Source organism: Muntiacus reevesi, chromosome 1 (genome assembly GCF_963930625.1).
Source record: "Muntiacus reevesi chromosome 1, mMunRee1.1, whole genome shotgun sequence".
NCBI lineage: Eukaryota > Metazoa > Chordata > Mammalia > Artiodactyla > Cervidae > Muntiacus > Muntiacus reevesi.
Window position 1 is genome coordinate 36,514,655 of NC_089249.1, and position 25,267 is coordinate 36,539,921.

At 36.0% G+C, this 25,267-nt stretch overlaps 1 protein-coding gene across 3 annotated transcripts in view; it reads right to left on the bottom strand.

Annotated features, from left to right (window-relative positions):
• PIK3C2G (phosphatidylinositol-4-phosphate 3-kinase catalytic subunit type 2 gamma) overlaps positions 1–25,267 on the bottom strand; it is a 427,919-nt gene that overhangs the window by 269,501 nt on the left and 133,151 nt on the right. For all 3 annotated transcript variants that reach the window (XM_065940721.1, XM_065940712.1, XM_065940703.1), the window contains 2 exons: positions 22,478–22,608; positions 13,213–13,401 (listed from right to left, as the gene is read on the bottom strand). In XM_065940721.1, the coding sequence (XP_065796793.1) occupies positions 13,213–13,401; positions 22,478–22,608 (320 nt within the window). The remainder of the gene's footprint in view (positions 1–13,212; positions 13,402–22,477; positions 22,609–25,267) is intronic.

Here is a 25,267-nt window from a genome sequence, read left to right on the forward strand (position 1 = left end):
ATTTTTTAATTTTATTTCATTCTAAATGGGTCAATAGAGACATATAATAGTGAGTAGTGTAATTTATGTATCTGGATTGGGGCACTGGTTCAGCCATGAACCAAAAGGAATAAGAATGAGTCCTAGGCCCAAACAAACAAAGGAACTGTTCAAATATTTCCTGATGGATAGTTATGGACTTGCACAATGATACTGGGAAATGACTATATAGTCATGTATGCACGTGTACTTAGTCGCTTAGTTGTGTCTGACTCTCTGCGACCCTTTGGACCGTAGCCTGCCAGGCTCTTCTGTTAGTGGGATTTTTCAGGCAAGAATACTGGAGTGGGTTGCGATTGTCTCCTCCAAGGGATATTCCTGACCCAGGGATCAAATCCACGTCTCCTGTGTTTCCTGCACTGCAGGCAGATTCTTTACCCACTGAGTCATTGGGTAAGCCATATAGTCATGGTATTAACTAATTACTTAATTAAAATTATCATGTATAATTAAAGTGTAGTTATTGGTTTTGTTCCTTTTTATGACTGCATTTTGATTTTTACTTAGATGAGGTTAGAAAGGCACTACCTAAAGCAAATGGTATATTGAAAGCATAATAGAGAGAGTTTGTGTTTGGACACATTAAACATTACAAGCAAAAGCAGTATGACGTTACGAAAAAGAATAAGGGGTTTTGATGTTTGCATCTCTATTTCTGCTTTGTAAATAAGTTCATCTGTATCATTTCTTTTTAGATTTCACATATAAGTGATATCTATGATATGTTTCTCTTTCTGAGAATGGACATATAGACACCATGGAGGGAAGAGGGGTGGGATGAATTGGGAGACTGACATATATACACTAACATGTATAAAGTAAATAACTAATGAGAACCTCCTGTATAGCACAGGGAATTCTAACAAGTGCTCGGTCACCACCTAAATGAGAGGGAAATCCAAAAAAGAGAGGACATATGTATACATATAGTTGATTCATTTTGCAGTGCAGCAGAAACTAACACAATATCATAAAGCAACTATACTCCAATAAAAAGTATTTTAAAATTTTTAGAGTTTTATAATTCTAGTCAATAGGCATCTGACTGAAAAAAATAATAATGTGTACTTAAATTCCAAAGTATAACCAAAAAATACTCATTGAGAATAAAGTTATTCATTATCTTGTGGGGAAAAAAAAAAGAATAAGGGATTTTGAGTCTAAATATGAAGGGTTCTAAAAATAAATAAATAAATAAATATGAAGGGATCTTTTCTTATCTTAAGACCTCTCCCTAAACAAATTTATTTGCACCCTTGGGTTAATTCCCATCCTTCACTGGATGACTTCCATGTTGGGGTCTCCAGCTTAGATATCTTTCTTGAACACCTTTGGTCATCTCAAGCACTCCTCAAAGCCAACATACAAAGTCTGAACTGCAGAGTTCTTGTTCTTCTACTGTTTATGTGTCACCCAGTGTGCCCCATCTTAGGGAATGGTACTTTTATCCCCTTACTTACCAAAGACAGAGACCTAGGAGTAATCCTCGATACTCTTCTTTTCACTATGCCTTCCCATTCAGTTCTGTCATTTTGATGTCTAAATATTCTGATTCTCTTCATTTCATTACCATACCACTCACTTTCTAGGGCTTCCCTGGTGGCTCAGTAGTAAAGAATCTGCCTGCAACACGGCTTTGATCGCTGGGTGGGTAAGATCCCCTGGAGAACAGAATGGTAACCCACTTCAGTATTCTTGCCTGGAGAACCCCATGGACAGAGGATAGTGGCAGGCTACAATCTACGGTTTCAAAAAGAGTCAGACAGGACTGAGCAATGAAACAACTACCACCACCACCACCTTCTAAGGCTGACTTGCCATTCTCTGATCCTTGGACTACTTCCATAACTTATCTCATCTTCTCTCATCTACTTTTGCTTCCTTTACCAAATCCATGCTTCACTTAGAAACCAGAGTAATCTCAGAAAGATGAAAATCAATTCAAAATATTCTCTCACCGAGAATTATTTATGCCTTTATGTTGCTTTCAGAATAAAGACGAAGTTGCTTAACATGGCCCTGTTTAGAAGACCCTAACGTGATCTAGTTCCATCTGAAGGTACCTGTTCATCACACACTCCTCCCTTGTACTCCAGGCATACTGGCTCTCTTCAGCATAGTTCAGTCGCTCAGTCCTGTCCAACTCTTTGTGACCCCATAGACTGTAGGATGCCAGGCTTCCCTGACCATCACCAACTCCTGGGGTTTACTCAAACTCATGTCCATTGAGTCGGTGATTCCATCCAACCATCTCATCCTCTGTTGTCCCCTTCTCCTCCCAACTTCAGTCTTTCCCAGCATTGGGGTCTTTTCAAATAAGTCAGTTCTTCACATCAGGTGGCCAAAGTATTGGAGTTTCAGCTTAAACATCAGTCCTTCCAATGAATATTCAGGACTGATTTCCTTTAGTACAGACTGGCTGGATCTCCCTGCCATTCAAGGGACTCTTGAGAGTCTTCTCCAACACCACAGTTCAAAAGCATCAATTGTTCTGCGGTCAGCTTTCTTTATAGTCCAACTCTCACATCCACACACAACAACTAGAAAAACCACATCTTTCACTCTTTGGACCTTTGTTGGCAAAGTAATCTCTTTGCTTCTAAATATGCTGTTTAGGTTGGTCATAACTTTTCTTCCAAAGAGCAAGGGTCTCTTAATTTCATGGCTGAAGTCACCATCTGCAGTGATTTTGGAGCCCCCCAGAATAAAGTCTGCCACTATTTTCACTGTTTCCCCATCTATTTGCCATGAAGTGATGGGACTGGATGCCATGATCTTAGTTTTCTGAATGTTGAGTTTTAAGCCAACTTCTTCATTCTCCTCTTGCATTTCATCAAGAAGCTCTTTAGTTCTGCTTCATTTTCTGACATAAGGGTGGTGTCATCTGCACATCTGAGGTTATTGATATTTCTCCCAGCAATCTTGATTCCAGCTTGTGCTTCATCCAGCCTGGCATTTCTCATGATGTACTCTGCATATAAGTTAAATAAGCAGGGTAACAATATACAGCCTTGACATACTCCTTTCCCAATTTGGAGCCAGTCTGTTGTTCCCTGTCCAGGTCTTACAATTGCTTCCTGACCTGCACAGAGATTTCTCAAGAGGCAGATAAGGTGGCCTGGAATTCCCATCTTTTGAAGAATTTTCCATAGTTTATTGTGGTCCACATAGTCAAAGGCTTTGGCATAGTCAATAAAGCAGAATCAGATGTTTTTCTGGAACTGTCCTGCTTTTTCGATGATCCAGCGGATGTTGGCAATTTGACCTCTGGTTCCTCTGCCTTTCCTAACTCCAGCTTGAACGTCTGGGAGTTCACGGCTCACGTCCTGCAGACGCCTGGCATGGGGAACGCTGAGCATCGCTTTACTAGCGCGTGCTGCTGCTGCTGCTGAGTCGCTTTAGTCGTGTCCGACTCTGTGCGACCCCATAGACGGCAGCCCACCAGGCTCTGCCTTCCCTGGGCTTCTCCAGGCAAGAACACTACAGTGGGTTGCCATTTCCTTCTCCAGTGCATGTATGCTCAGTCACTTCAGTCGTGTCTGACTCTGTGATGCTATGGACAGCAGCCCATCAGGCTCCTCTGTCCACGGGATTCTCTAGGCAAGAATACTGGATTGGGTTGCATGTGGGATGCATGCAATTGGGTGGTAGTTTGAACATTCTTTGGCATTGCCTTTCTTTGGGATTGGAATGAAAACTGACCTTTTCCAGTCCTGTGGCCACTGCTGAGTTTTTCAAATTTGCTGGCATATGGAGTGCAGCACTTTCACAGCATCATCTTTTAGGACTTGAAATAGCTCAACTGGGATTCTACCACCTCCATTAGCTTTGTTTGTAGTGATGCTTCCTAAGGCCCATTTGACTTCACAATCCAGGATTTCTGGCTCTAGGTGAGTGATCATGCCATCATGATTATCTGGGTCATGAAGATCTTTTTTGCATAGTTCTGTGTATTCTTGCCAACTCTTCTTAATATATTCTGCTTCTGTTAGGTCCCTACCACTTCTGTCCTTCATTGAGCCCATCTTTGCATGAAATATTCCCTTGGTATCTCTAATTATCTTGAAGAGATCTCTAGTCTTTCCCATTCTATTGTTTTCCTCTATTTCTTTGCATTGATCACTGAGGAAGGCTTTCTTATCTCTCCTTGCTATTCTTTGGAACTTTGCATTCAAATGTGTATATCTTTCCTTTTCTCCTTTGCCTTTCACTTCTCTTCTTTTCACAGCTATTTGTAAGGCCTCATCAGACAACCATTTGTCTTTTTGCATTTCTTTTTTTGGGGGGATGGTCTTAATCCCTGCCTCCTGTACAATTCAATGAACCTCCATCCATAGCTCCAGGCACTCTGTCTATCAGATTTAATCCCTTGAATCTATTTGTCACTTCCACTGTATAATGTAAGGGGTTTGATTTAGGTCATACCCGAATGGTCTAGTGGTTTTTCCTACTTTCTTCAATTTAAGTCTGAATTTGGCAATAAGGAGTTCATAATCTTTGCTGCAGTCACCTCCCAGTCTTGCTTTTGCTGACTGTATAGAGCTTCTCCATCTTTGGTTGAAAAGAATATAATCGATCTGATTTCAGTATTGGCCATTTGGTGGTGTCCATGTGTAGTCTTCTCTTATATTGTTGAAAGAGGGTGTTTGCTATGACCAGTTTTTGGGGGTTTGTGTTCTTTTGGCAAAACTCTATTAGCCTTTGCCCTGCTTCATTCTGTACTTCAGTGCCAAATTTGCCTGTTACTCCAGGTATTTCTTGACTTCCTACTTTTGCATTCCAGTCCCCTATAATGAAAAGGACAACTTTTTTGGGTGTTAGTTCTAGAAGGTCTTGAAGGTCATCATAGAACCTTTCAACTTCAGCTTCTTCAGCATTTCTGGTCAGAGCATAGATTTGGATTACTGTGATATTGAATGGTTTACACTGGAAACAACAGAGATCATTCTGTTGTTTTTGAGATTGTATCTAGGTACTGCATTTCAGACTCTTTTGTTGATTATGATGGCTATGCCATTTCTTCTAAGGAATTCTTGCCCACAGTAGGTTCTCTTCTCACTTCCTAAATGCAGTTTCTTCATTTCCTAGCTCCCGTCTTCCCATGGAGCTCTTCTCTTATCTCCCCTTTCACCAGTTCATTTTCACTCATCTTAGATATGAAATCAAACATACAACTTCCTCAGGGAAAACTTTTCCCATTCTGGAGAAAGATTTGCATCCTTTGTTTTATGTTATCATGGAACCATGCACTTTTCTTTCAGAGCTGTTATGACACTGTTATTTTACATTTATAATTTGGTAAGGGCCTATTTCTCCCCACCTCCAGTGGACTACAACTCCATAAAGGCAAGATTATGTTTCTTTTTGCTTAATATGCTAGCTTTATTAAGTGTGTCTAACATGAACAGGCCATCAATAAGTATCTACTGAATGAATGGATAAACAAACTGGATATAAATTTCTTCATCTATAAAGTAGAAATCAGTAAAAGGGGGGAAATTGTACATAATGGTAACAATATTAAAGAGACTGTTTTGTAGGTCAATCACATAATATTTTGAAAGTGCTTAATAAGTAAGCTATAAGTCATTATTCAATTTTCAAATATAAATTTGCTCTTTTACCATATACATTTTGACAGGTGATTTTAAGCTTAGTGAAGCTTACTAGAAAAGAAATCGTTCCCATGAATTTATGATATTTACAATTTAGCATTGAAAAAAATCTGAAAACTATAAACCCTTTTAAAAATACAGATACCAGGAAGAGGATGATGTTGACAAGCCTGACTGGTAACATTTATTGAAAGTTCTCATAAGGACTTTATCCTGTAAGGTACAACACATGATACTTATTACTCCCATTGGCAGGTAAGAAAACTTGACTGAGGTGATTCAGGTAATAAGTGACAGAGACAGATATGTCTGATTTCAAAGGTTATATTGTCAACTGTGAAAGTTGGAAGCAACTCCATAAACTCTTCAAAAATACACAAAAGTAAGATTCATATCTTTGGTTTATGCAATTCTAAGTTCTTCATTCTCAGTATATCACTTTGACTCTCTATGTGGAATACTGAAACCTTCACATTTTTCTCTCCCATATCCATTTATTGTTGTTGTTCAGTCACTAAATCATGTCCGATCCTTTGAGACACCATGGACTGCAGCACGCCAGGCCTCCCTGTCCTTCACCATTTCCCAGAGTTTGCCCAAGTTCATGTCCACTGAGTCAGTGATGCCATCCAGTGGTCTCATCCTCTGTTGCCCTCTGCTTCTTCTGCCTTCAATCTTTCCCAGCATTAGGGTCTTTTCCAATGAGTTGGCTCTTTGCATTGTGTGGCCAAAGCATTGGCACTTCAGCTTCAGCATCCGCCCTTCCAGTGAGTATTCATGGTTTATTTCCTTTAGGATTGACTGGTTTACTGTCCAAGGTACTCTCAAGAGTCTTCTCCAGCACCACAGTTTGAAAGCATTACTTTTTCACTGTTCTGCCTTCTTTATGGTCCAACTCTCACATCCACACATGACTACTGGAAATACCAAAGCTTTGACTATATGGACCTTTGTCAGCAAAATGATGTCTTTGCTTTTTAATACACTGTCTAGGTTTGTCATAGTTTTCCTTTCAAGAAACAATTGTCTTCTGATTTTATGGTTGCAGTCACCATCTGCAGTGATTTTAGAGCCCAAGAAGAGAAAATCTGTCACTGCTTCCACCTTTTCCCCTTCTATTTGCCATGATCATAATTTTTTTAATACTGAGTTTTAAGCTGGCCTTTTCACTCTCCTCTTTAACCTTCATCAAGAATCTTTTTAGTTTGTCTTTGCTTTCAGCCATTAGAGTGGTATCATCTGCATATCATTGTTGATATTTCTCCCTGCAATTGATTCCTGCTTGTAACTCATCTAGCCCAGCATTCCGCATGATGTGCTCTGCATATAAGTTAAATAAACAGGGTAGCAATATACAGCCTTGTTGTAATCCTTTCTCTATATCCATAGTTACCTATAATTATATTCATATATTTCCTTTCCTCCCAACTGAGAGGAACAAGGTACTCTCTTTCCTTGATAACAGCTCTATTTTCATTTTTGGTCCAGTCTGTTGGGTGTTGGTGTCATCTCATTTTGTCACTTCACCCATCCCTGTTTTCTGAGCTTCTCTTCATGCATCTTTCATCTCAGTTTGTAAACGTGCTTGGAGCTCTTTTATTTAAACAAACATATGAAGTCCAAACATCAAAATCGTTCTCTTACCTCCTTCAACTTTAGTGATCTTCTCACCTTTGCGATCAATCTTATTCCAAGAGGCACAAATTATTTTTTCCATTTCCTCTTTGATACTTTGAAGATGGCATCCAACTTCAATACCCAAATTTGCTCTTTCATCCACAACTCCTGTCTTGGTTAATGATGTAATTATCTATCATATACCTAAATCAAAAAGTTCAAAATCTTCCTTATTTCCTCTCTTGCTCACTTTCCTCTGAACTATTTCTCCAGTCTGCTCTGTAAATCTCTACTGATGCCCAGAGAAGGCCCAGACCACTTTTCAAGTAGACTATTGCTATACCTGCATCTAATATCCTTGCTGTTACTCTTTTTTACAGTTCACACTTTACATTAATGTGCAGAATTATCCTTGTACAAAATAAATCGGACTGCGTGAGTCCCATTTTTAAGATTCCATGGGGTGCAATAAAGTTAGTTATGAGTAACTGCCTGACTTATAGAGCCCCAAATGATTTAAACTGAACCAACCTTTTCAACCTTGTCTCCCAGTACCATTCCCTTCTAATATTATAGTAAATCTCTCATTATTCTCTGAACTTCCATAACTTTGACCATCTAGTCTTTCTTTCTGGAATTCCATTTCCTCTCTTCTCCACTCAGGAAATGCCTATGAATGTTTCAAATCAGAATTCAATTCCTTTCCAAAGCTTTCCTTACTTTTTCTGAGAGAATCTGTCTCTCTCTTCCTTGGGGGCATACAGCACTCAGCACTTTGATTATAGTCTAGAGAACATTGTGTGATGATCTTCAGTTTGAGTCTTTCCCTCTGAATTGTATGTTCTTTAAACACAGCTGCTATGTCTTATTCTGCTTCTTTGATTCACTGTGTGCCAGTTTCCATGTACACATATTTTTGCTCAAAAAATAAATGGAAAGGATACATCGTCACCTATCAGTTGATTGTTTAGTCAAATGTGGAAGTTATAGCTGTCTAACTTTTCCATATTCTCTTTGGCCTGCTTACAATGTTAGTTAAGAATGACTTTTAGTACATTAATCTCTATAATAAAGAATACAGTGGTTTGATGCAAACATTTTCGTGGGACATTTTTCCAGGGAAACTGATTTTGAAAGCTAAGGCACTGCCTATTAAATATTGCTCTTGTTTCTGCAAAACAATAATTTCACTTCATGTAGGATGGGAAGTTCTAGTACCTTGTCAAATTTTTATTTAAGCTTCTGATGTAATCCTCTGATGCTAATTCAGAGTTGCTATTTTTAAATGAATGCTTTCCTTGAACTGCCTTCTAATTCCTTGGGTAATTTCAGCTTATTATTAGTAGTTGAATAGTTGTGTCTGTGCACCAGGGTTCAAGAAAATAGCAACCATCTGCCAAGAGCTACAGACCTTAGCCCTTGGTCTCTGGTATTCTGACAGTACTGCCTTCTCTAATGGAAATATCAGTACCCAGTGAACACACTGTTAACACTCAGCTGTGGAAATATTAACACCCTATGGCCCACAAGAGCTAAATCAAACCTCAACATGTCTCTTGCTAAAAAGAAGCCAGCAGGAGGTGGTGAATCTTCAAACAGGATTAAGTAATCAGCAATATTAAAAATTATCTGAGCTAGAAATGGAGCACGCCGGTTCTCAGGAGGTTAAGCCACTGGGAAAAAAAATAGATTATTCAATGGAGACAAAATATAGACCTTTGAAGAACTCACTCTGACAACTCACTTAACAAGCACATACTGTTTGTTCTCAGAGAAGTCACCTTTTGAATTTAGAGAAGTTGAAAGGTACATTTCTCGAAACAGCCTGTCCTCAAGTTTTTTAACAGTTCTGTTAACCTGAGAGTGGGAGTCAGAGGATGAGTACAATGGAAACACTCCAACCTTTTCAGTGACCTTTTTTGACACATGATAAGGAACTGTTCAATGTGCAAATAAATCAAGTTTCTACTAAGCTCCTTGAATGACACTTACTAAACACCACTCTACTCTGAAACCAGTCCTCATAATGTCTAAAACTCTGATTATTCAGAAAAAAAGAAATTACACAGGGAAGTGGAAACATCCAAGCATAAGTACTGTTATTTACTATAATCAAACTACTTTAGAATAGTTTTATTTACATATTTAGTACATAAACAAACAGCATGTATTTATGTAGGAATGGTGTGAATTATAGGGTGAGGATGGCAAACTCCAAATCTCTGGATTTCACTCTAGCTCCTTAACTTACAAGTATCTTTTGGGCAAATTAACCCTTGTAAGCTTCAGTATCCTCAAAGGTAAAACTGGGATAATAGTAGTATTTGTTTTATAGGGTTATTATAGATAATAAAATGAGGCAGTATTAAGGGAGCACTAAATGAAAATCTAAACTTTACACTTAAAATATTAAGAGAATCAAATAGATGTTCAACATCTCTTCAGGTAGAGAAGCTTAGTTATCGGGAATCAAAGAATGTAGAAGTCCCTCTAGTGAATCTTTTTTATCTATAAGTAAGAAAATTAAGCAGGTTTCATGCTGACAAAGATTTTTGTAAAAAATATTCCATGAACTTTACAAGAAAATATTAGTTAATACATTTAAACATCTTTAAAATAGACCAAAGTATATCTTAATGGAACAATAAGCTATCAAAAAAAAAAAAAAAAAAAAAAGGCCATAGTTAATGCTTTAGAAACTTTAAAAAGTTATACCATAAGAAAACTAGGCTTTAGCGATATAGAGTCATATTAATAGTTTTGCCTTTACAATAATTCTTTAAGTATTTTTAACAGTTTTATAGAGACGTGATAAATACCATACAATTCACTCAGGGTACAATTTAATGGCTTTTAGCTTCCTCCCAGAGTTACTGAATCATAACCACAAAAGAAATCTTATAACCACTGGCTCTCATTCCCTACATTGCCCCAAACTCCTCTGGCCCTAGGTGATCAGGGATCTACTTTCTATTTCCATCCATTTGCCTATCTCTGGTCATCATAAAACATGTGGTCTTTTGTGACTAGCTTCATTTGCTTAACATGTTTTCAAGGTTCATTTATGTTGTAACATACATTAATATTCACTTATTGAATACTCTAACACTGCATGGACAGACCACATTTTATCTATCCACTCATTATTTGATGGTCATTTGAGTTGTTTTTACTTTTTGGCTATTGTAAATAATGCTGGTCTGCACATCCATGAAGGAATTTTTAAGGGAACCTATTTTTCATTTATCTTGAGTATATACCTGAGTGGAATTGTTGGGTCACATGTTAACTTGATGTATAGTATTTAAGAAACTGACTAACTGTTTTCCAAAGTGGCTGCCCCATTTTACATTTCCACGAGCAATAAATGAGATTTCCAATTTCTTCACATCCTTGCCAAAGCTAATTGTCTTTTTCATTATAGTCATCCTAGTTAGTGTCAGGTGATATCTCAATGTGGTTTTCATTTATATTTCCCTAGAGATCAATGATGTTGAGCATCGCTCCACGTGCTTATTGGACATTTCTATATTTTCTTTGAGGAAATGTTAGACCCTGTGACTATTTTTTTTTAAATTAGGTTATTTATTGTCTGGTTATTGAGTCATAAGAATATTCTGAATTAAATTCTGAATTAAATTCCTTTATTAGATATAGGATTTGCTAATACCATCTCTTATTCTGTGAATTGTTACCTTCATACTTTTTTTTAACCTTTACATTTTGAGCCCATTTTCTATGAGCTCATCAGTTCAGGAATGACAAAACAATAACTGTGCTACTTTTCTAAGTCTTACTTGAGCTAAAAACAATTAGGATTTAGCAAAAAAATGTTTGTAGATGTTAGCTACTCTTATCTAAATCAGAAAAAGAGGTTAAGAGTAAGGTGAAAATGGGAACTCATTTCTTCCAGAAGTTTCTTGAAATATAAGTATGAACTGTAAGTAATTCCAATGAAACCAACTGTTAATTGATTTTCTTATATAATTATTTCATTAATTAATTCAACTGTATAAGGAGATGTAAGAAACAAAGATAATTGATGACTCCTTCTAATAATATAGTTTAAATATTATTTTAAAATAAGGTATAAATGATCATAATGAATTTTTGAGAGTGATTGATTCAATATTGAGTAATTACTATGTCTCAAGTATTATTAAGCTTGTGGGAAACAGAAACACTATGATGAACTCTTTGGGCTTAACTAGCTCTCATTCTAATGTGGGTAAATTATATGTTTCAAATGTTGTGCGTAAACACATTGCAATATAATGTAATTCATAAAGAAACAAAGCAGTGAAATAGGAAGATGTGGTCAGTTTTACTTAGTGCAGTCAAAGAAGGATCCATGTAGAAAAAGCCTTATAAAAAGGGGAAAAGCTACAAGCTCAACTAAAAGACAAATTCTATCTATGTATCTATCTATGTTCTATCATTTATCAAGGAAGGTGGGTATATGGGTGCACAGTAATCGATGAAAGATATCAGAAAACAGGAATATTCAATGTATGAGGCACAAAAAACAGAATTTTAAGATAATTTGTAAATTTTGAACTTGGGAGATTGAGGGGAAGCTTCTAGTAACTCCTACGAATAATAGAAAAAAATTCCTTTCTCCTCCTTTCACATGCTAGAAGTTTTATAAAAGACACGAATTTTAAAATAAACCAAAATAAATTGTTTGAAAAGTCCTTTGTGTCACTTTCTCTCCCTCCTTTCTCCTTCATCAGGATCTTGAGAGAGAATTCAGAACAGAACTGAGTATCATAATTCTTCTCTGACTCTAGAGATTGCAGACTTTCTTCATGGCATCAGTGCTGATGCCATGAAGAAGACTTAAAATATCTCTTCTTGGCTTTGAAAGTGAAGCAGAAGCCAAGTAAGAACTGCTTCCCCAAGCCAGAGCCAGACATCACACTTGTTCCCACATGCTTCCTCTTAACTAGACGATGACATCATTATCCACCAGATTCTCAACCACCATGGATTTTATTCTAGGGAAGATACAGAGAATACACAAGGGATAGGTTTTTTTTTTTTTCATTTTGCTCTTATCATTATCATTGTCTTACTAACTGGACACCTACTATAAACAGGGTATTTTGCCAGGCTTTGCATATTTCAATAGTAAAAGATACTGTTTCAATTTTTAAGGACTCTTTTGTTTTGAGAGGGACAAGTAGAGAAGCTTATTTTTCCCTATTCAATATTTTTTGGTTGTTATTTCTCTAAGAGCAACTAGACTCCCCATTTAAGAAACTTAGGCATTAATTTTATTTCAAGTTTATTTTAGTTTAGAAGACACAACTGGAGCCCATTATACAGAGTGAAGTAAGCCAGAAAGATAAACACCAATACAGTATACTAACGCATATATATGGAATTTAGAAAGACGGTGACGACAACCCTATATGCAAGACAGAAAAAGAGACACAGATGTATAGAACAGACTTTTGGACTCTATGGGAGAAGGCGAGGGTGGGATGATCCGAGAGAACAGCATCGAAATATGTATATTATCAAGTGTGAAACAGATCGCCAGTCCAGGTTGGATGCATGAGACAAGTGCTTAGGGCTGATGCACTGGGATGACCCAGAGGGATGGGATGGGGAGGGAGGTGGGAGGGGGGTTCAGAATGGGGAACACATGTAAATCCGTGGCTTATTCATGTCAATGTATGGAAAAAACTACTACAATATTGTAAAGTAATTAGCCTCCAACTAATAAAAATAAATAGGAAAAAAAAAAAGAAGACACAATTATAGTTTAGATTTGTTTCAAATTTATATTCACAGCTTACATGTATCTAAATTTAATATCCACAGCTACTGAAATTGGAAATAAGCAGAATTGGTAATGGATTACTCATACAGACTTGCAGTTTTTCTCCTCAAAATTTTCACATTAGTAATATCATGTCTGTCATGCAATTCTTACCTGGAAGTCAAAAGTCCAAGTGCCTCCAAAGGGTGAGAGAATTTCCATCTTCTTAAAATGGTATGCATTTCTGAAACAGTTCTTTCATCCCATCCAGGAGCACTTCCCAAGACCAAAGGAAGAGAGCAATTTTCATTGTTGCAGTAGAAGCGATAAAACCATAAGTATCTTCTCTTTTCCTCAGAAAGGCTGCAAAACCAGATTGAAAGTGATAATTTACTGGAGTTTGTGACACTAACAAACACTTGCTATGAACAGTCAGTACAAAATATTAGGTCTAGTTCTTTAATTTTTAGTTTCTTTTGGAAAATAAGTCCTTTATCTTCTTGGGACAGTTTGATAGGTTATTTTATCAGATTATTTCCCACTAATTTTAATCTTTTATAGAAAAATTAAATAAAATGTACTTCAGATAATTCACATGTATTTTTTTCCTTGCTCTTATCTTTGCCACTTTTTAAAAAAATGTCATTCTGGTTAGTAAAGTTTTTGTCTCCTTTAAGGCAGAACAAGTTTATCAGTTCTGCCACATGTACTACTTAGAACAAAAATTCTCAACCATTTACTTTCTTATTGTTTTTGGAAATTAACTTAGACCCAAGTGGGCCTGTGAAGAAACAGCATATTTTAAAGATGATATTCCTTCATTTCGAAGCAAGTTTCATCAGAGGTCAGAAAACTTTTTGCTCTAAACTTCAGAAACAAAGATTTCATTTCATCCCTGGATTCTGGCTTGAAATTCTCAGAGTTTGCTGGAAGTTTGGAGTTAAAATGCCAGTGAATAGGACTTTCTCACATGCACAAGTGTGTCCCTCAGAAGATCTAGATCTGGGACAAGGGCCATTGATTCACTGAGAGTTTACCATGTTTTGCTTACACTCCAGGAAAAGCATTCAAGACCACAGTTGAACTGAAGGACAGCATTTCTCACATGACAATGACAGCTTTTCAACACTGTCTCCTCCAAACTGACACTCTGTCGCTCAGCTTTCATTAACTAAAACTCCCAAGAAGGGATAGCAAGAGTTATTAACAGATTTTAAATATCATTATTTCTCTATAATGTCTTCTGAAATCCTCTCCATCTGCAAAATGAAAGAAATGAATTCCAGAGGATGGTTTTTGAGGTACATTTGGGCTCTTTTTCTCTTTTGTCACTACCGTCTTCACCAGAAACCCCCCAGAAGAAAAATATTCCATAATAAAATTCTTACTATGCTACTAAAACTAATTATTTTGTTTTAACTGAATTCATTTTTCAATATTGAACAATGCCTTTTTCTCTTTTACTGAAGCATAATTTACATAAAAGAGAATGCATGGATTCAGTTAATTAAATTTTGACAAATGCACATATCAAGTGTAATAAAATCCACACTCTTTTCAAGATATAAAACAGTTTCTTATGCTACCAGAGGCAAGCAGTAGTATGACTTTTTTCACTTTAGACAAATAATATATACTTTCAAACTTCATATAAACAGAATCTTGAATATTTTTTATTTATAGCTTCTTACACTAAGGATAAGTTTTTGAAATTATTCATACTGTTGAGTATATCAGTAGATTTTTTCTTTCAGTTAATGAGTATTACTCCTTTATATGAACATATCACAATTTGCTTATCCTTTCTCCTATCTGAGGGACACTGGAAATGTTTCCTGTTTTGGAATGTTATGAATAAAGCTTTTGTGAACATTTGCATGTGTTTGTACAGGTGTATTTTCATTTCTCCTAGGAAGTACCATGGAGGGAAATGAGTTGGTTGTATGTCATGTGTTTACCTTTTGAAGAAACTACTTCCTGAAGTGGTTGTTGCATTTCACATTATCAGGTGTAGGGTGTGACAGAATCAGTTGTATAGCATTCTTGCCATTCTTTAATTTTGTCCACTAAAAAATATTATCCAAGTCACTGGAGTTTAATTAAAAGCATACTGATCATTTGAAAAAAATTATACTTTCTAACAGATTATAATTGTATTTTTATCAATTAGACACTGTCACCTTAACAACAGAACAACTAGAACTATCATCTTAACAATAATGGTTATTCTAATCAATGACATGATATATTCTTCCATTTACTGAGGTTTTCTTTAATTTCTCCTAGCAAAGTTTTTTTAAGTAATTGTGTGTTAGTCACTCAGTCATGTCTCATTCTTTGCAAACCCATGGACTCTAACCCTTCAGGCTCCTCTGTCCATGGAATTCTCCAGGCAAGAATACTGAAGTGGGTTGCCATTCCCTTCTGCAGGAGATAGAGATGTTGATATTGTAAATATTGATAGAATTTAGAAAAATGAAATTTATTTTCTATTTTTTACTGGAATATAGTTGCATTTTGTACATTAATCTCAAATGCTATGATCTTATATAATCACTCATCTGAAAATAGTCAGTTTTATTTCTTTCTGACTTTTACACATTTAAAACTTTTCTTTTTTTTTTTTCCTGTGGTAGTGCACTGGCTAAGACTGATAGTATAACACTGAAGAGGAATATTTAGGCAAGCATCTTTGTTCCCAAACTTAGGGGAAAACATTTATTCTTGTATCATTTAATATAATGCTAACTATAGCTTTTCCTATAGATCCAGATTCAACTCAGGAGTTGAAGGTCGAGGAAGTTCCACTCTATTCTATTTTGAAAGTTTTTATTATAAATTGGTCCTGAAAAAATTTGTCAACTTTTTTCCCCCAAAGACATCAAGATGGTATGATTTTCTTTATATATCCTTTTCTTTTAATTTTAATCTTAGCTAGATTAAATTTTTGTATTTAAAATATTCACCTGTAAACAATATAAAGCTGGATATTACTTTTGCAATGTAGGCTAACAATTTCTTTCTTTTAATTGGGGTTTTTATTTATATTTAATGGAATATTGATATGATTCGGTTTAAATCAACCATGTTGCTATTAACTATTTTTGTCCAAACTATTTCTTCTGTTTCTTCTTTCTTTTGGATTTTAAAAAAATGTAATTTCTGTCATCTTTTTTACTTTTAAATGTACTCTTAAGATCTGGGGGTTATGGTTTCCCTCAAGATTATAATATTCTTCTTTAGCACACCATGGGCATGCGTGAATGCTCAGTTGCTACGTGGTGGCCAGCTCTTTGTGACCCTGCAGACTGTAGTCTTTTCATTTATTCTATCTTTGGGATTCCCCTTATGGCAGAAAGTGAAGAGGAATTGAAAAGCCTCTTGATGAAAATGAAAGAGGAGAGTGAAAAAGTTGGCTTAAAGCTCAACATTCAGAAAACTAAGATCATGGCATCTGGTCCCATCACTTCATGGCAAATAGATGGGGAAACAGTGGAAGCAGTGTCAGACTTTATTTTTTTGGGCTCCAAAATCACTGCAGATGGTGATTGCAGCCATGAAATTAAAAGATGCTTACTCCTTGGAAGGAAAGTTATGACCAGCCTGGACAGCATATTAAAAAGCAGAGACATTAGTTTGCCAACAAACGTTCATCTAGTCAAGGTTATGGTTTTTCCAGTGGTCATGTATGGATGTGAGAGCTGGACTGTGAAGAAAGCTGAGCACCAACGAATTGATGCTTTTGAACTGTGGTGTTGGAGAAGACTCTTGAGCATTCCTTGGACTGCAAGGAGATCTAACCAGTCCATCCTAAAGGAGATCAGTCCTGCATGTTCTTTGGAATGACTAATGCTGAAGCTGAAACTCCAGTACTTTGGTCACCTCATGCAAAGAGTTGACTCATTGGAAAAGACCCTGATGCTGGGAGGGGTTGGGGGCAGGAGGAGAAGGGGACGACAGAGGATGAGATGGCTGGATGGCACCATCGACTCAATGGACATGAGTTTGAGTAAACTTCAGGAGTTGGTGATGGACATGACTAAGCAACTGAACTGAACTGAACTGAACTGGGATTTCCCAAGCAAGAATACTGGAGTTCATTGCCATTTGCTCCTCCAAGGGATCTTCCTGACCCAGGAATTGAATCCACATCTCCTGCACTGGCAGGCAGATTCTTTACCACAGTTATTACACTGCTTTATGTATAAGAGCCTTAGAATACTATGCTTTTATTTTTCTACTTCTCATTATTATTGTAGCTGCTATATGTTTATTTTTATTTATTATATGCCCAGTTGTACATTATGATTATTTTTAGTTAAATATTTTAAAAAATAAATTAATAAACATGAAAAATGTATATCTTTATTATCTAGCTATTTTTCCTTTGTGGTACTGTTCATTTACTCTTGTAGATTTGAATATCCATCTAGTTATCACTTTTTTCAGCCTGAAGTATTTTCTTTAAAATTTCGTACAGTACAGATGAGCTTATAATTAACTAACTCAGCTGTATTTAGTTGAAATGTTTTAATTTTGTCTTAATTTTTGAAATGCAATTTTATTGGTTATAGAATTTTTAAGTTGATAGAGTTTCTTTTCCCCTTTCAAAATGAAAGATAATGTATAATATCTTTTGGTTTCCATAGTTTCTAATGAGAAATATGAAGTTAATGAGAAATCTGTAGAATTATAGTTTATCCCATGAATATGATTTGCTGACTTTCTCTGAAGCCTTAGAAAAATTTTATATTTATCTTTAGTTTTCAGACATTTGACTGTGGTGTGCTTAGGTGATGTATGTGAGTGTGTGTGTGTGTGTGTGTATGTGTATATGTTTGGGATTTGCTAAATTTCTTATATCTGTAGGTGATTTTTAAAAAATTAAACTTGGAAAATTTTGGCTATTATCTCTTTAAGAATTTGTTTTCTTCACTATCTCTCTTCTCTCCTGTGTGTCCAATACATACATGTTACATTGCTTGATAATTGTCCTATAGGTCACAAGGCTGTATCACTATTTTCAGGTTTTGTTCTTTCTGTACTTCAACACAAATAATTTCTATCGCCCATTTTTTAAACTCACTATTCTTTTATTTCATTATGCAATCTATTAAGCTTTTCCAGTGATTTTAAAAAATTTAGATACTGTGCCTTCCAGTTCTTAAATTTCCATTTTTCTACTTCATTTGTTCACCCATATGTATCTTTTAATTTAAACTCATAAATACCTTTATACTACTACTACTGCTAAGTTGCTGCAGTCATGTCCGACTCTGTGGGACCTCATAGACGGCAGCCCACCATGCTCCTCTGTCCCTGGGATTCTCCAGGCAAGAATACTGGAGTGGGTTGCCATTTCCTTCTCCCAAATACCTTTATAACAGTTGTAAAATATGGAAATGGCAACCTACTCCATTGTACTTGCCTGGAGAATCCAAAGGACAGAGAAGCCTGGCAAGCTATAGTCCATGAGGTTACTAAGAGTTGGATACAACTGAAGCAATTTAACATGCATGCAAAACATCTGAAGCTGTTTCTGTTAACTGCCTCCTTCCATCCTCATCTGTGGTTATATATTCCTGACTCTTCCTATGTTTAGAAATTATTGGTGGTACACTAAACATTTAAAACCCTACATTGTTCAGAGTCTGCATTTTGCTACATTTGAATGTTGAATGTTTCCATTTTTTTTTTAGGAGGCAGTTTAATTACTAGTAGATCAGCTTGATCCTCTTGGGGTCTGTTTTTATGATGTGTTAGACTAGGCCAAGCACAGTCCTAAATCTTGAGCTAGGGCACACTTACTCCTAATATGCATCTTTCTGATTTCTTTATTGAGTGCTGAGGTGTTCTGTGATCTTTCTGCATCATTACTGGTCAGAAAATTTATGTCTCCCAGCATTGCGCAGCCTCTAGAATCTACATTTATTTCATATCTCCCTGTAGCAGTTCTTTTGCTATAAAATCCCCATGTGCTCATGAGTGGCTCAGTACTCAGCTGAATATATAAAGGGACACCACTACATATTTCTGTAGCTCCTATCCAGTGGATCTCCCTTTTTCCGATTATTCTCTGGAAATTCTAGCTGCCTCAAAATTATTAAACTCTGTGATCTCTGCCTTATTATTATTATTATTTTTAATCTCAGGAGGTAAGACCTGCCTGCTCTTCTTTAATCATAACTTCCAGAGATATGATACAGAAAATGTCTCTGGGTCCGAAGGCCTTTTTACTCATGGGTTCACCTCAAGCCTCCTCTGCTCAATTTCTGAGAGCAGTTGCTTTATATGTATTTCTCTTGTGTCTTATTTCTTTAATTCAGGAGGACTAGTTTAGTAATATAGTAGGTAACCTTCATGGCTAGAAGTGAAGGCATAATTTCTTTCAAAAGATTTGTTTTTCTACCTTATGTTCTGAGATTTTCCCTACACTAGATACTTTTCTTTAGAGGTCATCAAGAAAGTATTCTTATTTTTACAAATGTTATAGTACATTTTCACCAAACTTCATTGAGTCTGAACTTCTCGACTGCTTACATTTAACCAATTTGAAAGAAGACAAGTATGTCATCAACTAAATGATAAAATGTGGTATTTGGAAAATGAATTTAATCTGTTTCTAACATAAATTTTATCACATTGAAGACTTCTCCATCTGTTTTCACAGTCCTGAATGAAACTGTATTCTGCTGAGCATTAATAATTGTATTTGAGTGAGTAAAACAGAAAAATGTTGCTTATTTTATGTATAAGTTATTGACTTAAATAGAAAACTGAAGTATAAAACCAGTTAGAATTCCTGGGGCTAATTTAAAAGCACAAACCTTTAATATTTAAAAGCAGTTTCTATGCTTATTTATTTGTTGGTTTTGACATTTTTTGTTTGAGCATATTTAAAATTTCAAAGGATAGCAACTTTTTATATTAAAAAAAAATCTCTCATACAAATATATCAGTCTTTGATATGTGACATACTTGCTATATGTAAAGTTTTATATTTTTGAGTAAGAACTATCAAAAGATGCTTCATTTAATTAAGATGGCGATAGTCTAGAATAACGATGGATAATCAAAATATGTGTCATAAGGACTATGAGAATCCTTAAGGTCATTTTTATACCAAACTCTATGCCAAGGAACTTTATCCTTTATGACATTTATTTTACACATATTATTTATCAGGCAAAATGTAGAACACTGGAAATGTAGTAATAAATAAGACAGGTTCCTGGTTCTCTCGGTTCTCACAAACAAATGAGAAAAAAAAGCACATTAATGAACAAGATGATACTAGATTGTGTTATGTGTGATAAAAAAGGTAATAAGAGAGATTGTAAAGAGGGGAAAACTTCATTCAATAGGGTCACAAAGAAGGTCTCTTTGAAAAGGTCACAATTAAGTGAAGACCTCCAGGTTGAGGGGCTTCCCTGGTGGCTCAGATGGTAAAGAATCTGCCTGCAATGCAGGAGATCCAGGTTCAATCCCTGGGTCGGAAAGATCTCTTGGGTGAGGAAAGAACACTCCAGTGTTCTTGCCTGGAGAATCCCATGGACCTAGGAGCCTCGCGGGCTGCAGTCCATGGGGTCACAAAGAGTCAGACATGATTGAATGACTAGCATTTTAACACTTTCACCACAAGAGGAGTTGATTCCGCCATGTGAAGAACTAGGAAGGAGTATTTCATGAAGAGGAAATCCCAAATAAGAAGACCCTGAGATGGGAGAGGGAACGGCACGTGTGAAATATGTGAAGTAGAGAGATGTCATTGGCTTGAAGTGAATGAGGAAAAGAGTAAAACGTGTGGAAATTAGAGCTCAGGGCAGTAACAAGATTACCCCAAACTAAATGCTTAATCACTTTCAACACCTCAGTCTGAAAGATCTCAAACTAATCCCTCCTCCAGAAAATGACTCTAATATCTGCGCAGTTCAGCAACTTCAAACCTTAGACTCCTCAATGAATTACCTTGATTGTTTTGTTTCTCATTTGGCTTCACCCCTATTTACTATTAATCATCAAGTCATGTCTTTTCAATTCCCAGATATGCGCCCAATCCAGCCATTACTATCAATGTCCACAATGTCCACTGCCATTGCCCTCATTCTAGTGACCATGACCTTCTGCCTAAAATATTACATCAGCTACTTTACTGTACTGCTCTCTTTCTCTTTTCAGTTTAGTTCAGTCACTCAGTTGTGTCCGGCTCTTTGCGACCCCATGAACCACAGCACGCCAGGCCTCCCTGTCCATCACCAACTCCCGGAGTCCACCCAAACTCATGTCTACTGAGCTGATGATGCCATCCAACCATCTCATCCTCTGTCGTCCCCTTCTCCTCCTGCCCTCAATCTTTCCCAGCACCAGGGTCTTTTCCAATGAGTCAGTTTTTCACATCAGGTGGTCAAAGTATTGGAGTTTCAGCTTCAACATCAGTCCTTCCAATGAACACTCAGGACTGATCTCCTTTAGGATGGACTGGTTGGATCTCCTTGCAGTTCAAGGGACTCTCAAGACTCTTTCCCAGCATCACAGTTCTAAAGCATCAATTCTTCGGTGCTCAGCTTTCTTTATGGCCCAGCTCTCACATCTATACATGACCACTGGAAAAACCATAGCTTTGACTAGATGGGCCTTTGTTGACCAAGTAAGGTCTTCCTCTCTTACTTCCTCTCTAAACCATCCTTCAACTTAGAGCCAAAAGGATCACTCAAAAAGATTATTCCAATCACATGACTACCCTGTTCAAAACCTTTAAATAATCTTTTATTCTTGGAATAAAATGTTTTATTATATTATATATCTCACATACATGAAAAGTTGCTTTCTTAGTTTTGTGCTTTTCCATGTGGTAATGAGAGCATCATAAGCTGTGGTTTGGAGATTACCAAATATTAAGTACAAACAGTAAGTACACAGAATTAGTAAACTCATAATTCTTCCTGGGATATCTCTTTCCCAGAGAATTGCTGTTTGACAAAATTTAAGTACTCCTTTAGTTACTAATTTAGTGGTATTAAAACATAAGCTATTTCTTTTCTTTTTTTAATGTCATTATAATTAAATTTTACATTTTCTGGTTTACCAAAACAATTTTCTATCTAACTGAAGAGCAGTGGTTTATCACTGTTAAATGCTAATCTGTATCTATCAGTCTCTGCTTTGTTGTTCTGAACTAAATGTTTTCCAATCTTTTTATTTTTCCTTGACCAAAGTTAAAGTTTCTGTCACGGAAAAAAAAAAAAAAACTTAAAAAAAAAAACACAATTACTAACTTAGCTCCTAAGTATTAGTGGCTCATCCAACAGATGTGATCGTAGGAAATGAGAGGAGTTATGTGGGAAGAAAGGTTCACTCTTAACAGATATGAGTGCTTTTGAATGATTGCTGGTATCATGAAATGCAGGCAAAATTCCCTCCCAAGAACTGGGTCACTTACAGAATGGGAGTCTGTTTCTGTGACAGTCTGGCAATATGTTTTAAAAATTCTTTTGGTGGTTCTTCAAGATCACTTCCATTCTCTTCAGAATCAAGTTTCATATACTCCCACTCCGTAGCTGGAAAATCAATCTGAAATAACAAAAAGATGGTTTGCCAAGTATCAAATGCCTGAAAAACGCATCATTAATTTAATGATCTCTATCTTAGATTTATAGAAAATAAAACAAAAGGCAGGAAAATATCCTATGTTTCCTGTGATGTTTATTATTTAACAATAATTTTAGAAGAATCATTAGGGTTTGGACTTGGTGTTTAAATATACATGATATTTAGTAAATCCTCAATTATTTATATAAATGGTATATAAATTTGTAGTCTGTAACTTTATCTGAGAAAAAAATAAGAAAATATTATTTATTAACTTTTCATAAAGTTAAACACTACATTTTTATGTAATGCTGAAATTATACCCTTTCTGTATTTCACTACTAAATATCTATTATTAATTGATGAAAATTATAGATTGTAATCACACTTTTTTCATGTAATCACTTGAGAAAATAAAAAGAGTAACTTTATGTTGGTCTCTGCTATTTAAAATCTATAAGTCTGTGAACCACTTTGTAGACATGATAGTGAACTCTTCTCTGGTAAAGATCTGTTTTGCAAGCATACAACCAAACAGAATATTCTTGCTGTGGCTCTATAGTTCAGTTTTATAGACAAGGCTAGAATGCAGACCTTCTTTTTTCCTGGTTTAACATGCCTCCCACTGGACCACATTTAAGTGATAACCTGATTCTAGTAAATAACATTTGTCATTGTTGTTGTTTAGTTGCTCAGTCATATATCTGATTCTTTCGTGACTCCATGAACTATAGCCCACTAGGCTCCTCCGTTCATGGGATTTCCTGGGTAGAATACTGGAGTATGTTGCTGTTTTCCTCTGCAGGGGATATGCCTGACCAGGGATCGAATCCACATCTCCAGCATTGGCAGGCAGTTTCTTTACCACGGAGCCACCAGGGAAGCCCAGTAAATAAAACAGTAGTTATAAAAAAATACAGTTTCCAAGTCTGTAAATGAGATAAATATTTTACAGCCCCATATAATGCTTAGGGGGTTTCCCTGGTGGCTCAAATGGTAAAAGAACTTGCCTGCAATGTGGGAGACCCAAGTTTGATCCCTGGGTCAGGAAGACCCCTTTGTCTGGAGAATTCCATGGACAGAGATGCTTGGCAAAATGCAGTCCACGGGGTCATAGAGTTGGACATGACTGAGTGACTTTCACTTTTCATAGTACTCAAGAGTATCACTTTTTTTTTTCATTTTCATATCGGAAAATCTAAAGAATTTATTTTTCTCTGTTGATCTATGTTAGATTGTGATCTCAGAGAAAATGGAATAAAATTATATGGTAGACTGTGAGTTACGGTTTGAAATACAGTTTAATCTACTTGGGTTCTTATTTGAAAAGTCTTAGGAATTTTATTCTTTAATCTTTGAAATTTGTTGCAATATTTGTTTTTGGTATAATTTTTGTTATAATATATGATTCTTTATTCCAACACACCAAAGCAATATTATAGTAAATTTTGCCTCTTGACAGAAAGACTAATTTTGCCTTGGAAAGAAATACCTCCAGTATTAGTAGGTTACCCTTTACTCTTAATATAACCAGATATTTTAAACATAGAAAACAAAAATACTAGAAATAGTATTTAATGAGCTAATTCAATTTTTTGTTGGTCCTAAATAAAGAGCAGGGTAGATGAGGAAACTAAAGCTAGTGGATGAGAATACAGAAGTATCCTTATACAAAATCTATTAAAAATTCCTTGATATATTTCAATTATGAATTTTTTTTCATTTCTGATACATGAATGAGGTCCTATACAAATTGCATATCTTCATATTTTATGAAGCCAAACAGTTACCGATTCTTCAGTTGCTAACAGAAAATAGGGCTATCCCCAGTTGCCGCTTGTTCTAATTTTTCACAAAAGATACTTTCCCAAAATATGTGTTAATGTGCAACATTTTCCCTAGAATTCTTTTGACTTCTATGCATTATGGAGGAAGAGAAAGGAAAACATTAACAATTAAAATAGAGTTGAATACATACAAAGCACCCCAAGCTATGCTTCAGGTTAATAAAGGCAAACATGTGACTCTTCTGTGGTCATGATGCACTAAGCTTGGCCTTAGTCTTATTTTTTTTTTCTTTCTTTTCTTTAATAGAGTGCTGCAGGAGCTCTCTACTAATATGTTCACTTAATGTGCCATGACACCTACTGCTCCATTCTTGCCTCAAAGAGTTAAGGATAGACTACAGACTTCAAGCAAAAAAATAAAATAAAATAAAAAATTTATAAGGCTCTTTCTTCCAGGGTACAGGAAAATATTCAGATCCAATCATCCACACTTATAATTCACACTTCCTCATACACTGAATATTGACTTCTTGTGTTCCACTTATCTGTTCTGTTTTTACTCTCTCCTTCATCCTTCTCCATTTACACTTGGCTGCCATGGTTCCTACTATGGCTTCGTTTTGGAATTTCTTGAAGGAGCTGCTGTGACTGTTCCTAGTGCTCATGTTCACATAACTATGCCAATAAGATGTTCATGGACTTGCTCAGGGCCCCCTGATTCTACCACCTTGTTCAAAGAAATGAGCCTGGGCTGTAAGTGTAGTTTGGATATAAGGCATATACATATTGGACCATAAGTTCTATGCAGTTCAAGGGAAGGAATGATGTCTACCAACTAGACGGCAATTGCTGTG